The sequence below is a fragment of the Aythya fuligula genome, chromosome Z (genome assembly GCF_009819795.1).
Source record: "Aythya fuligula isolate bAytFul2 chromosome Z, bAytFul2.pri, whole genome shotgun sequence".
Taxonomy (NCBI): domain Eukaryota; kingdom Metazoa; phylum Chordata; class Aves; order Anseriformes; family Anatidae; genus Aythya; species Aythya fuligula.
Genome location: NC_045593.1, coordinates 18,785,630 through 18,800,410, shown reverse-complemented (window position 1 = coordinate 18,800,410; position 14,781 = coordinate 18,785,630). Strand labels below are relative to the sequence as shown.

At 41.9% G+C, this 14,781-nt stretch overlaps 1 protein-coding gene across 1 annotated transcript in view; it reads left to right on the top strand.

Moving 5' to 3' along the window:
* Positions 1–557: 557 nt before the first annotated feature.
* The window catches only part of LOC116500794 (chondroitin sulfate proteoglycan 4-like), a 37,003-nt gene continuing 22,779 nt past the window's right edge, over positions 558–14,781 (top strand). Inside the window, exons 1-4 of the mRNA XM_032206045.1 lie at positions 558–642; positions 8,698–8,861; positions 9,472–13,038; positions 13,931–14,401. Of these exons, the coding sequence (XP_032061936.1) occupies positions 558–642; positions 8,698–8,861; positions 9,472–13,038; positions 13,931–14,401 (4,287 nt within the window). The remainder of the gene's footprint in view (positions 643–8,697; positions 8,862–9,471; positions 13,039–13,930; positions 14,402–14,781) is intronic.

Genomic DNA, 14,781 nt, shown 5'->3' with positions numbered 1-14,781 from the left:
TGACATTAGTGGTAGGGTGATGGTTGGACGTGATGATCTTGAAGGTCTTTTCCAACCTTCTATGATCTTGTTAGGAGTGATCTGGAGGGGACACCAGAACAGACGCTTGGAATTGCGTGGGGACAAGGCCACATGTGGGAGTGCTGACCACCTTGTGTGCTGACCACCGTGAGTGCTTCCAGCCTGAGGGATGCAGTGATGGCAGCAGACTTTGAGAGAAGTGTTGGACACAACCACAACGCTGAGTGCTCTGCACAGGGCTTCACACCCTTCTCCTCCTGTGCTCTGCTGGGACAACCCGGGGACCGCCGCCGAGCCCCGCAACGTCACCTGAGTGCTTGAAGTGAAACAAAACTATGGGAACACACCGCGCGGAGCCACCCCTACTCCACAGGACGCCTGTGGCAGCCCCGGGGCCGGCCCTCCAACCCTCCCGGTGCCGCCCCCGCCGTGTTTCTGTAGCGGGAGGCGGGACTGGGGGCAGGGGGAGGGCGGCGAGCTCCGTGCCGGGCCCCCGGTTGCTCGGGGCGGGCGGTGCTGCCCGGCCGGTCCGCGGCATGGCGGCCGGGACCAGCGCCCCGCTGCTGGCGGCGCTGCTGCTCCTGCTGCTGCTGCTGGCCGCCGGCCGGCCGGCCCTCGCAGGTAGGGGCTGCCGCCATGCCGCGGGCAGCCGCCGGGCTCCGGGCAGGCCGGCAGGGCGCTGGTTGAGGGGGAGGGAGGCGCTGGGGGCTGCGCCTGCGGGAGGGGAGCCCCCATGGAGGGGCGCCCCGCGGGGCTGGAGGCTCGGGCGGGGGCTGCGGCGGGGCGAGCCCCGCACCCAGCCCCCGGAGTGTGAGGCCTGTGGTGGGAGCAGCCGGGCTTACCTGGCGGTAGGCGTGCAGAAATAGCTTTGTTTTCGACAGCAGCAGCTTTTGGGGGCGAGGGGAAGGTGTTTCTGCTAAGGGGAGGCCGAGCCTGCCAGCTGAGGCATGATTCGCTTTTTGCCAGCTGCAGGGTTGATGCCGGGACTTGACGGAGTCCCAGAGTTTTTTTAATACAAACAAATAGCAAGCAACTGGCGTAAAATTCTTTTTTTAACAGTCGTGAGTATGACTGAAGTTACGTGCCGTGAGAAAAGCTCTATGGCATGTGCAAGGGTATACCCTGTGTTTCCTTCCCCCGTTTTGGCTTGCAAGAAGCCTCGATGTTCATTACCAAGCAGTGACAATGGGTGCCGGGTTTTGGCATCCAAATTGAGCTGATGTCTGGCTTCCCACACATGCCAAGGGCCCGCCGCTCTTCCTGACGGTGGTGCAAATAGACGTGCTACTCTAGAGCTGTCACCAAAACCACTGGCACAGCCAAAAGCTGAAGTTTGAAATTTATTTGTTTTCATCTTCCAGTGAACTGTAATTACAGCACCAAGGAATGATAATCAGATTTGCTATTTAAATATCCACTTCAATATTTGACCAGTGAACAGTTGCAGAATTGACCTGTCTAGTATGCTTTGCAATCCCATGCGACAGGAACTAATTGCTATAACTCCCTTTCCTTAAAAATTACAAGTGTCTCACTGTCTATGACTGTACTGTGAATGTTTTCTCTAGATCAGTAGACTAGTTAGGAACTAATGCCTAATGTTTAATTGTAATTTAAAAAAATCTTCAGTTCTTATACCTCCCTTGTCTTTTTGCAAGAGGATTTCAATGTATGGTGCTCTAAACAGTGTTCTTGCAGGTTTCATGGACAAGAAGTCTGTATGCAGAGTAGGGAGGATATTTTATTGCTCACAGTTATTTGAGTTATCACAGATGTCTGGGAGATCAGATTGCCACTGAAATTTCTCTAGTGCTAGTAGCATTTTCATAAATGTCATGGTCTAAGGGTTTTGTCAGTGATTTTACTGGCAGCAATATCAGGCCAACCAGTATGGTTTTGCAAACAGTACTTTGAGAAGTTGACAAACCACTTCATGCCTCACTGTTGTGGTAAGAGCTGTCCGTGCCCAGCATTCCGGGCAGTGCACGGTAAATACAGGGCTGCAGGGAACATTTCCAGATTGCAAGGTAGGATGTCAGAATCACAGCCTGCTGCTTGTGCTAGCCCAAGTGCAGCAATGTAGGATGCTTCAGCAGAGCTGTCATGCAGATCTCTACCATCCCATGTGGGCTGGCATCTGTACCAGGACCATGTGTCAAAATCTAGCTCTTGTCTCTTTACTACAGTTGCTGTTATAACTGTAGCCATGCTCAGAGGTAGAGAGATTCTTGTCCCAAAGATCTTAGAGAGGAACTGAAAAACAATTTGAGGATGGAAGGAAAACAAAGCGCTAACAACTTTTAGGCAGTAAACTGAAATTAGGTTGTTAAGTGGTTCGCACTATTCTTTGGCATGTTTCTTTGATGGAACCAGAAATTAACATTTTACCTTTGTTCATTTGATGTTCAGCGCTTCAGCTATAGGACTATCTTTTATCTGGAAATCTGGTGTGTGAAGCACATGTGGATGCAACACAGGGATGTGTCTCACTGTGTACGTTTTGCATTACATGCAAGAATCAGAGGTTTGCAGACTCTTACTAGCATTTGATTTACCCACAAAATCTAACTCTAAATCTACCAGTGGTAAAGTGTGAATCAGCCCTGAGAATTCACTTCAGCACTATGGTTACATTACCTGTAAATGGCTTTCCCAGCAAATCTGGCAGTCCTTTTCCATGTCCATTCTTCCTGTGCCCCTGAAGTGCTGTCAATGTCATCTGCTACTAGCTTGAATAAGAAGCAAAAGAAGTTGTGCTTCTCCATTATGAAGTATCCTTTGGCTCTCTGTTTGCTTTCTGTCATTCTGCTGCATTATTTCTTCTGTTTGTCCTCATAGCAAAATTTCATTAACCAAACTCCTGTTCTATGAAGTATCAGGACTGTGTGTTGGAGAATGTAGTTTAGACTGTGTGATCTGGGAAGAGGCACTTCCAACATTAACCCAACAGTCCCATGCCATGGTATTTGTAAGTATCAGAATGTCTTCTGCTTTCAGGTCTTTAATAAATGCATCCTCCAAAGTGCAGTTTGACAGCTTCTGTGTTTTTTTTTTTTTTTTTCCTTTTTTTCTCCTGATTAATATTTTGATCACCCCTGGGCTGCTTGTGCAGGTGTGATCTTTGCATACCTTTCAAGTGGAGCAGAACACAAGCATTTTAATAATGAAATATGTTTGTACTTTTTAGACACGGTACCACAAAAGCATTCAGGCAACCTTGCTAAAGAGAGAAGGAAGCAATGAATATCTCCATGTAATTTAATCATCAGGCATATTTGGAAGAAGTGCACCTGAATGCTGAGAGACTAAAGTTTATATTCTCTCCCCCTTGTTTAGAACAAGGTTTTTAACCAGTTTCCCACCAAAGATCTGTAAGCAAGCCGTATGACCTAAGATATTCAGTGGTGCCTATAATGTTTTTCCATCTCACTGGTTGAATTAGATCATATCTATGATGCAGCAAGTTCTTGGTTAAAAATGGAATATTTTAAATATGGTTCCATCCAGCTGTAAGATCAAATGAAGAAGACAGGAGTGTATTTTTAATTGTGAGGATATGTTTTGTGATTATTTTTCCAGGTGATTACTAGTGAGTGCTGCTGAATCAGGCTGGAAAGAGGTTCACATTTTCCTCTCTCTGCAAGAGAGAGAGACATTGAGATTCACTGTAAAAGAGCATTATCATCAATATCAGATTACACCTGTGTAAGGGTATTATTCATTTCATCAGGCTAATGATGTTCTGGTTGGTATTCTTAAGCCTGTTCAATCTAGTTTTAATGGGCGGACACACAGACAATAAGTTTTTCTAACATAAGGCCAGGTTTCAATCAGGAATGTGAGAAAAATCAGCTACTGATCTGATTCTTCTTCATTACCTATCAGAAGCAAAAAACAAATGGGAAATTACTTTAAGAAAGTATTTGGTGTCATTTTTTATTTTTCTAGCTTGTAGTTTGAGAGAGCTTTGAATAACCAGAATGATCTAGAATCAGAGTATCACCTAGTTTGGAAAAAAACACTAAGATGATCTAGTCCAACCTTTAACCTAGCACTGCCAACTCCACCTCTAAACCATGTCACTGAGCACTACATCTACACGTTTTCTGAAGACCTCCAGGGATGGTGACTCAGCTGCTTCCCTGGGCAGCCTGTTCCAATGCCTTACAACCCTTTCAGTGAAAACATGTTTCCTAGTACCCAACCTAAACCTCCCCTACTGCAACTTAAGGCCATTTCCTCTTGTCTTACCACTTGATGCAGCTCTTGAGAACTCCATGAAACCTATGGTTTACTTTAATGGTTATTTCTTTTACTATTTGTATTATATTTTTTTAAAAATAGTGATTTTTATCACTGATATACTATAAATTATATGTAAACCTTTCCAAAAGTTGCAAGAAGTTGTTAGTCATGCTGGAGAATGTTAGTAAGAATATTCTGCCTGAATGGATTATTTTTCAGTGAAGATTGCTTCATTTAACAAACACTTCACTTTATCCTAATTTATCATCTTTTTCACATCACTCAGCAGGTGTATAATTCAAAAGGTTTAGTATAAATTACTAACAAACTTTTAAATAATTGTGTAATGGTGTTGGAGCCCAGTATTTATTTCTCTGAATTTTTTTTATGTACTCTTGTATTAGGCTTCTCCTGTAGTCACAGCGATTTGAGATGTACTAATGGCAGCTTTGAGGTGAAAGGAAATACAACTGGATATGAAAATAAACACACAAATCACAAAATTTTGGAAAGGATACTTGCAGCATGTGAATGAATTGCTTCACTCCAGTTGTTCTGATAAATGGTTCTGGCTACCTCAGCACAAACAAAATACGCTAAAATATGCTACAAAATCTTATGGGAGTAGAGTCGGTATTTTGGACACTATGGAATTCACTTTGGGGAGGACTGACATCTCTTCTGGTGGTGCACTGGCTGGATTCTTGGACCTGGATGTGAAGCTCTGTTACCTGGAAGCGGCTAGAGAGGTTGTTTGTTTCTGTGGGCCAGCTTTAGGCATGTTTGTAGTGCAGACCATGTGCAATACTTGCAGATGCATTTAATCCTTCATTCTGCTTTGTTTTCTGGTGGAGAGCTGTAAGAATTTTCTTATACTAGATACATGGAATTTGGTACACTTTCTCTGAAAGCATCTTCCTTTTCAATGTCTTCACTTGTGCTGTACAATCAGAAGAAGCAGAGCTTTTAAAAGTTATTAATATCACATCAGCTTAAATTTGGTATTCATAGTCTCTGAACACTTGCTTCCATCACTCAAATTCTCTCCCAGGGTAGAGACTTCCTATTATATCTGTGCGTGAGGTTGCATGCTGTTTTGCCTCTAGCTTAACAGAAAAAAAGTTGGGACCTGCACAGTGTAGAAGGAGCAGTTCAGCCTGCATCTAGGGACGTTTGGTGGTTATCACATCCTTTGGTACAACTCTGCAATCCAGTACCAGGAAGAAAAAACAAAGCAGTTAGACATAGTAAGGCTCCGTTGTTCTTTACACCCTGCACGCTGCTGCTGCCCATTCTCTTGCTGTCCCTTGCCAGGACCTCATGTTGTTTCATTCCCTTTTTTTTTCATCTTAGTTACAGCAGAAGCACATTAAGTCTGAAGGTGTCTCTCACTGTTTACCTCAAATTGCATCACTGAGGGCATTTAATGGGGCTTCAAGCTGTACTTTCATAAAGCCTGGAAGTATTTTTACTGATACCTCCTGAACACTTTGAAGACAAAAACGTTGTCCAAATGCTCTCTTGTATGGCAATGTTGTCTTTTTCTTCCCTGCTTGAAGATCAAATCGTGTATTTCAAGTTTTTCATACAAAAGGTGGCAGGGAAAGCATCTTTTAAATGCCCCTCTTTTTCAACTGACGTGAACTGAAAAACCTCTGGCATGAATATAAAAGCCTTTTTGGGTTACAGGTCCAAGCCTAAGCCTTCTCTTACAACTTTTTTTGGGACGAGAGTGTAGAAGGTAAGGAAAGGTATGGTTGAGATACGCAGGGATTTGGCTGTTTCCTGCCAACAGTGTAGACTGAAAGGTGTTGAGCAATGTGAAGCCTGCATTAAATTACTTCCAGTTGTGAAGTGAGCATTGGATTGCGATTCCAAGATCAGTTCGTCCTTATACATTGCTGAGAAGACATGAAATTGAGTCTGAAATGAGCAATACAGAAAAATGTGGAAAAAAAAGCATTATTTCATTTAGGTCTTTAGTCTTGATTTTGGTTTTGGATGTTTGTGCACTACACAAGTAATAACTGTGTGGATTGTTTGAGGTCGTTTCTTGTAGGTACATTTTGGAGGCTATTAGTTTTAGAAATGGAAAAGAGGTGAGGCTTTGATTGCTTTGCACAGTGAGGAGAGAAACCAAGAGAAAAGCAATGCAGAGTGTAGTTGAATTCAGTAATCTTTTCAACAGCAGAGAGAAGAAGCTAAGTGAAAGGTCAAAGAGCCAGCCTAATGGTTCTGCAGGGTAACAAGAGTGAAGTCCTTGCTGTGTGATTCTGAAGCCTTCTGCTGTGTCTGGCCTGGCTTCTTGTGTTTACGTCTAAGAAAGCTGTTACGGATGGAGCTGTTCGGGAATACTCAGTAAAATTACTTGAAACAAAATTCTCAAAACTTACGGTTTTCATGTAAGTGTAACTTGTCATGATAGAAATATTAGGAAGGGTTTGTAGCCCCTGTGTGTTTTTTCTAATCAGAGTTGGGAGTGTGCTCTAGTGGAGAAAGAAGGGAGATGGGGACCACAAATTAGCCGGTAGCTCAGGTTGAGCAGATCTTTAAATTTATGTCCCACATGATTTGACCTCTGTTTTCTGAGGCCTTGTGTATCTGTGCTGGGAGACGCCAGTCTCTCCCCCTGGTACCTGATGGCAGGATGCGCAGGATAGGCGCAGAGCAGCAGCAGGGGAGGTGCAGACTGGACATTAGGAAAAAATTATTTACCATGAGGGTGGTCAAACACTGGGACAGGCTTCCTAGAGAGGTGGCTGATGCCCCATGCCTGTCTGTGCTCAGGAGGTGTTTGGACAATGCTCTCAGCAGTATGCTTTAACATTTGGTTAGCCCTGAAGTGGTCAGGCAGTTGGACTCGATGCTCTGTGAGGGTCCCTTCCAACTGAGCTGTTCTGTTCTGTTGTATCTATAGCACATAGAAATACCCACAAAGGGAAATCATAGTTGAGCTAGATCAAACTCTTACTCTCAGCTGCTTCCACCCTTCTTTTTCCCTTTGGGGCATGGACTGACATTGCAAAATGGATTGTCTGCCCACGCAGTCTGAAGGAATTGTTTCCTGTATGATATGCTGAATGCATGTGTTACGGTGTCAAGGGAGCTTTCGGGGATGGTATTGTTGGTTGAACTCCACCTATTTTCCATGGTGGTACAAGTGACATCAGATGGAGCAGGACATAACGTCCCCTTTTCTAAAACTGTGGCACTGGAGTCATTTTGAGGTCACTCATAATGTGGTTTTAGCCAGAAATCATTCTAAAATATGAACTTGATTCCTGTATTGTAATAACATGCTGCCTAGTTTGGTGGGTACTGAAGCAGAAATCACGCCAAGGCACAGTAGGTGGTCTTGGCCCAAGATCTCCTTTGGTGTTGGATCAGTGCCTAGGCTGATGTTGAGTTTCCAGTCCCACCTTCAGTGATGGATTCTGACGCTGAAGTGTTTTGTGGAGGGCAAAAGCTTTAGCTTACATTTATTTTTTTCTTTTTAAGGAAGTGCAGTTTAAACACCAAACTGTTGCCCAGTGTCACACTGGAAAATATTGTCTTTCTGCAACTTCATATTTGGTTATTCTAAATGGCACTGAGTGATAAGTTTTAGATTAAAAGGTAGGAAGAAAGGGTAAATGATATTTTGCATAGGAGAGAAGTTAACAGCTGAGCTGTGCAGGAGTCACTCTTGCAATTTGTGCTGTTCAGTATAGTAATAAAGGAGATGGCAAAGGCAGTGAGTAGTCAAATGAGGAAGTTAATTGATTTTACTGTACTTCAGGGCAGTAAAGAGGGGAGAAGAGAGTGAAATATTGCAGGAGTTCTATACAAAACCAAGTGACTGGGCAACAGGACAGCAGGGATGGTTGAAGGCTGCATATAGGAACCAAGAGATGAAGCTAGGACTCTTCAGCCTGAAAGACAGATGGGAGCATTTGAAAGGATATGGTTCTGCAGGCGCTAGGAGACCTGTGGGTCTTCTCATCAGAGGTGACAGAGGATGTCTCTGACAGAGACATGGGGAAACATCTTAAAGATGAAGATGTTTACATGAGGCCAAAGAGAAACCAGAGGAGTACTTTAGGGAGAAATCCTGTGGCACTTAGGCAGACTGTGACAAATTCATGAAAACATCAGAAATGAAAAATAATTGGAAACTAGGACGGTGTTTGAAGGAAGATGTTAAATATGCTTCTGCCATGATTCCCCATGATCATTGTTGGAGATACTATAATGGGCTATATTCAGTTCTTGTTCACACTGGTATGGCCACAGGGCTCTTACCCAGTTGCTTGAACTGGATGAATTTAATATATGAGGTCTATTTTTATACATATATAAATAAATATAGAGAGAGTTAATATGAGTTTTTAATATATGTATAGACAAGATTCTGTGTGTGTACCTAAATCTGCTTGTTTTCCTTTCTTTTAGTATCATTTTATGGTGATAGCTATGTGGCATTGAAGAAGGCAGAAACATCCTCACAGACAACTTTACAGTTGCGGTTTCGAACAAGCAAGCCACATGGAATGCTCTTTCTTGCAGCTGGAAAGAGAGATTATTGTTTGATGGAGCTACAGTCAGGAAGGGTGCAGGTAAGATTTGTGGCTATGGTAAAAAAGAAATGCAAAGCCTCTATTTAGTGTTTTCTTTAAGCTGTTGTCTGTAACAATTCCTGAAGCTTATGTTAAAAAGAATGGAAAATTTGTATAATATAATTGATAATTTCAAAACATGGTATGTGCTTCTCACAATGATAATTATTAAAAAGCTAGTTATCTAGAAGCCTCTTAGATTTCTGGGTTTAAGATCAAGATCGCTGTTCAAGGCGTGAGGGTTCAGTAAGGGCAACATTTCAGATTTAATGCTGTTAGCATCTTAGAAATGTTGGTTCCAAATAATAGTTATTCTGCAAGGCAAGTTCTTGAAACATTATTGTCACAAGAGTTCTCAGGAGTTGTTGGTCTCAGCAGAACTGGAGTGTAGTTCATTCCCTCTTCTGCAATTATACAAGTCAATGTTGTGATGACAGGTAAACCCAGACTGAATTTTAATGGGATTTTTTTTTTTCCCAATTACATTTTATAAACGATACGCTAAATACGAAAATTTATGAAAAGTAACTGTTCAAGTCTATATGAATATATGATTGTAAAAAATACGACATTGGATTTTGATGTATTTTTAATATTCTGTCTCTTGCAGCTGAGAATTAACTTTGGCATGGGGGAACGAGTACTGCGTTCTCAGCAAAGATCTCAGCTGAATGATTTAGCTTGGCATCTGGTTGAACTGCATCATGAACATGACAACATCGCCTTGGTAGTTGATAAGCATGATAGAACAAGTGCAAAAATGCCTGGAATTCTCTACGACTTAAATATTGATCATGGATTCTATGTAGGTGGTACTAGTGAACTTGACATTCCTGACCTTGTTGGAGCACTGCCCAACTTCCGAGGATGTATTGATGACGTGTCATTTAATCAGCTAGACATCCTGATGCCCCTGAGACCTTCTCCTGGCTTTAAAAGTATTCATGAAGTTTCGGTGGGATGCAGTGACGAATTCTTTGCAGGTGAAGATGAACCCATCAGTTTCTTCAGTTCCAGATCTTATGTTTCTTTCCCATTGTGGAATGTTGATGGTGAGGGAGTTGTGGAGTATGCGCTGCAAACCTCAGCTGCACGTGGCTTGCTGCTTTATCATCCTGGGCAAGCAGGAAATTTCATTGCAATGGAAATGGAAGATGGATTAATTAAAGCGTGTATTGGAAGACATCAAAGTAGAACCCAGCTTTCCTCTCGTATGCCAGTCAATGATGGTCATTGGCACTATGTGAAGCTGAAATTTAGCACAGAATATTTACAGCTGACATTGGATGAAGAAACTGTGAAAAAATCATTCCCTCCACAAAGCAAGCTGCTTCTGAAGGGGTCTCTCTTTGTAGGTGGTGTAGATGACAGTACACGATCAGAAGCAATTAAGTTAGAGCTACCCTCAGTGTCTGGAAAGTATGCCAGAGGAGGGTCCTTCAAAGGTTGCTTGAGAGACCTAAAAGTCAATTCAGAAAAGAAATCTCTGAAGAATGTTCTGGTAACAAAGGACATTTCAGCTGGATGTGAAACGGAAAGTGCTTTTAATACAAATCTTTCTTTACAGATGGCTTTAAAATATCCTACTGCGAAAGCAGCCCCCACATTTTCCATGTCTTCTCAAAGCTCTGTCTCACTGGGCCAGGGAGATAAAAGTCACCTTTTAGTTCTGAGTAACTTGATTGTGCAAGAGGGTGGACAAGCTTTACTTGAATCTAAACATATTAAAGTCAACTTAGACTTTCAGAAACTTGGGATCCATCAGTCACAAGTTCTTTTTGAAATAAAGCAACCACCCTCACATGGGAACTTGAAATTGGATGCTGAAGCTGTGCAGGAAGTAAATGCATTTACTGTGCAGGACCTGTGGCAAGGGAAGATCCTGTACGTCCATGGTGGCTCGGAGGACACTTCTGATCATTTTAATTTCTCTATTTCTGCCAGCAGCAGAAACACCCTGCCCCCGTACTTGCAAGGAAATGAGCAGTATGTGTTTGACATTACCATCATTCCAGTAAATGATGCTCCTGAGATCACACTGCCTGAGGGAAATGTACTTCTTCTGTTAGAGAACTCAAAGAAACGTTTGACTAGTGACCTGATAAAAGTGTTAGATAATGATACAGATCCTCTGGACCTCAGTCTTTCAGTTCTTGGAAGTATGAATGCAGATGCGGGATTTTTAGAAAACTCAAAGCATCCTGGAAAAGCTATTGCTACTTTTTCTAACGAGGACTTAAGGAAAGGCAATATTTTATTTGTTCACACAGGTGTCAAGAACTCGAGGATTGTTCTGAGGGCAAGTGATGGTGAGAAAGTGAGCAACACTGTTGTGTTACGTGTCATGGCAGTTCCTTTGGATTACAAAGTTGTCAGCAGCTCAGGAATAAGACTGTTGCAGGGTGCTGCAGCTCTGATCACACCTAGCCATCTGGCTGTTGAAACAAATGCCAACCTGCAGGAGCTGGAGATAAGGTACGAGATCACAGAGCCGCCCCAGTTTGGGGAAGTCCAAAGACAGCATTCAAGCAGGGAATGGAAGCAAGCCAGCTCTTTTTCTCAACGCTCTGTTCAGCGCAGCCGTGTGAGATACTGTAGCACTTTTAAAGAAATTCAGCAGGACAATGTGACTGACCAATTTAAATTCAGAGTTAGCATAGGAAACAGAATCAGTGAAGAGTATGTGTTTCCAGTCCAAGTGAAATGGCTAAGGTACAGCTTAGTGAAATATACTCCTCTAGAAATTGAAAAATCAAGAAAGAAGTACCTGAATTCAGATAATCTTTTTGCTGTGCTTGCGGATCTAGAAATACCTGAAGACGAGCTTCATTTTAAACTGCTATCCCTACCAAAGAGTGGACAAATGCTGCTTAATGACCAGCCTTTGAAAAAACATTCAGTCTTTAGCCAGAAAGATATTACTGATCAAAAAGTGGCGTATGAGTTAATCAGTAGATACCATGAAGACAAACGTGATTCATTTAAATTCCTCATTTCAACAAAATATCTGGAATCAAATTTCTACGAATTCGAAGTCTGCATCAAATCAGATTTCAGAAATGTTTTGTTGATTAACAATGGCTTGACTGTTACTGAAGGTGAAGGAGAATTAATAACAAGTACAAAATTGTTTGTGCAAACACTGGATAATAGAACTTTACAATACAAAGTTTTAAAGTTTCCCAAGCATGGGAAATTAAAACTCATTAATTTTTCAGGTTCATTTGAGAGTAATGACAATCTCACCTCTTTCACTAGTGAAGATATAAGTGATAAGCGCCTTATGTATGTGCATGATGATTCTGAGACAGTGTTTGATGAATTCCTTGTCAGAGCTTTCAGTGAAGAACCAGGGGAGTGGGCAAACTTTGATCCAGAAGCAGGATCTTTGTCAGTAGAAATTAGATTCAACATTTCTGTCCAGCTGAAGAATGACGAAAAACCAGTACGTGTAGTCGATAAAGTATTTAACGTAGTGAGAAATGGTCAGCGATTGTTAACTTTGGCAGACCTCTGCTATCACGATCCTGATTCTGACTTTGACGATGGACAGTTGCTGTACGCTAGACGTGGCATTTCCAATGGGGATTTGGTGCTAACAAATGATACATTGCACAGGCTCTACCAATTCAAGCAAGCAGACCTGGAGCAAAAGCAAGTTCTGTTTATACACCGTGGTGCAGATTTTGGGCGTTTTGTGCTCTTTGTGACAGATGGCAAGCACTATACGTCTTTCCTCCTAGAAGTTAATGCCACTGATCCTTTTGTTAGGTTGGCAAATAATACGGGCCTGCTGGTTCAAAAAGGAAAAGAAGAAATTGTTACAACAGCTAACCTAAGTGCTGTTACAAACCAAGACATCAGAAATGATCATGAGATTACCTACGAGATATCCACTTTCCCAAAATATGGAAGAATATTTGTAAATAATTTAGTGACAGATTCCTTCACTCAACTTGATCTGATAAAGGGATACGTGACTTACAGGCATGATGACAGCAACAACCTTATTGACACATTTAACTTTACAGTCCGTGCTAAAGATGTCCTTCTGGATGCTGGTGTACATGTTCGCATATATTTGGAAAGTCATCAGTGGCCACCGAGGATTGTGAACAATAACAATCTCTTAGTTGAAGAAGGAAAACCAGTTAAAATCAGTAAAGGAAAGCTGCAGGTAAGTTAACTGTATTAAGTTAGTTAATTGTGTTGTCTGTTTCTCCAATCTTGTAGGGAGTGTTCACCTCTGCTTTCTCAGCGATTGCGGCATCTGTACTCTTTCTGCTCACCAAAACTGTCTTTCATTTTTAACTCTTTTTGGTTTTCACTAGCATGTCTTTGTTCTGGATGCTTGATTCTGTAAGGACACTGACACTAGCTAACATCCATTCCTAGGAAAGAAAATCAGTTATGTTAAAGAAAGAGAAGGACTGACTGTAGTCTTTGACTCTGTTACATACTGGTGCTTGAGAAAGTTAATATTTGTAGATGCTTTACTTGTATATTTGCTATAGATGTGGCAACCATTTGTATGTATGGTCATTAGTTGAACTGGTGGAATATGCCAAGGAAGAAAGGATTTCATTTCATTCCATTTGGAGCTATCCCCATTAACATGGAGGATTGTATATAAGACTTTAAAAACATGAAATCATTAACAAGAGATTGTATTTTGTTGGTTAATACCTTCCTCCCTATTGTTTGCATGTAGCCTTACAGTAACCACCACGAGGGGGCTGCTGCAGCACATTGCTGTGCTGGCTGAAGTCTTCATTTCAAGCAGGAGTCTACAGTTAATAAGTCTACAGGCAACTAGTTAACTACAGAGTGTGTCCTTTTACAATTTACAAACCATATTCAGAGTTACAAAACACTCCCATGCCATTTAACACTTGTGTACTTAAAGAATTTTTACATACTAGAAATGTGCAGATATACCTGTAACCAAACCAGGGATGCCAAAAATTAGGTTGATAATCCCAGTGTTAAAAATGAGAAATTCAGAAGATAATTAAATAATTTCTTGTGTTTCTGTTTAAATGATCTTGGGGTGTGTTTTTCAAATTTAGGTTGCTCATGAAAACAGCTCTTCATCTGAGATTGTGTTCACAGTAAGACAGGTTCCAGTACATGGATACATTCGGAAATTTTCGTCAGAAGGAAGTTATCTTGGTGCTGACCAAAAGCCAGTTCTGACCTTCACACAGCAGGATGTTGATGAGGGCAAGGTTCAGTATGTGCAGACAGTTCCTGACCAACTACACGACCATTTTTCTCTGGATGTGACCAACGGTGTCCAAACAGTGAGTGGAATAGAAGTCTCTGTAGACATCATTCCCAGAGTGATTCCCTTGGAAGTACAGAACTTCACAGTAATTGAAGGTGGCTCAAAAGCCCTGGTGGAAGACTATCTAAAAATTTCTAGTAGACACTTTGCAGGACTCAGCTGTGAATTTATTTTAGTTGAGCAGCCAAAGCATGGGTATATTGAAAATTCTCGTGTTCCTGGAATAAAGTTGACCAAATTTACCAGAAAACAGGTAATGCATTTATATTCATTGTACTGTAGTAATGATTCTAGTTTGTTTGTATTACTAAATGTGAATTTTTGTCTGAAGTGGGAGGGTTTGGTGGGAGGTGGTGAGATGCATGAGTTTGAGCTTTGTTCTGGCCTTGTAGCAGTGTTAGTGCTGCAGTTGCTCTCTTGTCAATTTGTGTAGAGAGGTAGGCGGCCAGTTTTAGTGGCCTACTGCACCACTGCCTTGTGTGCCACTGGTCACACATACCAGTGTGCTATAATCATAAGAAACTGATGAGCAACTCACGCTAGGTAAGAGATGGAACTGTGGAAACCTAAGGCAGGCAGTGGGTACGTCTTGGAAAGAGCTGACCAGAGGAAATGGTATGTAGATTGAACAAG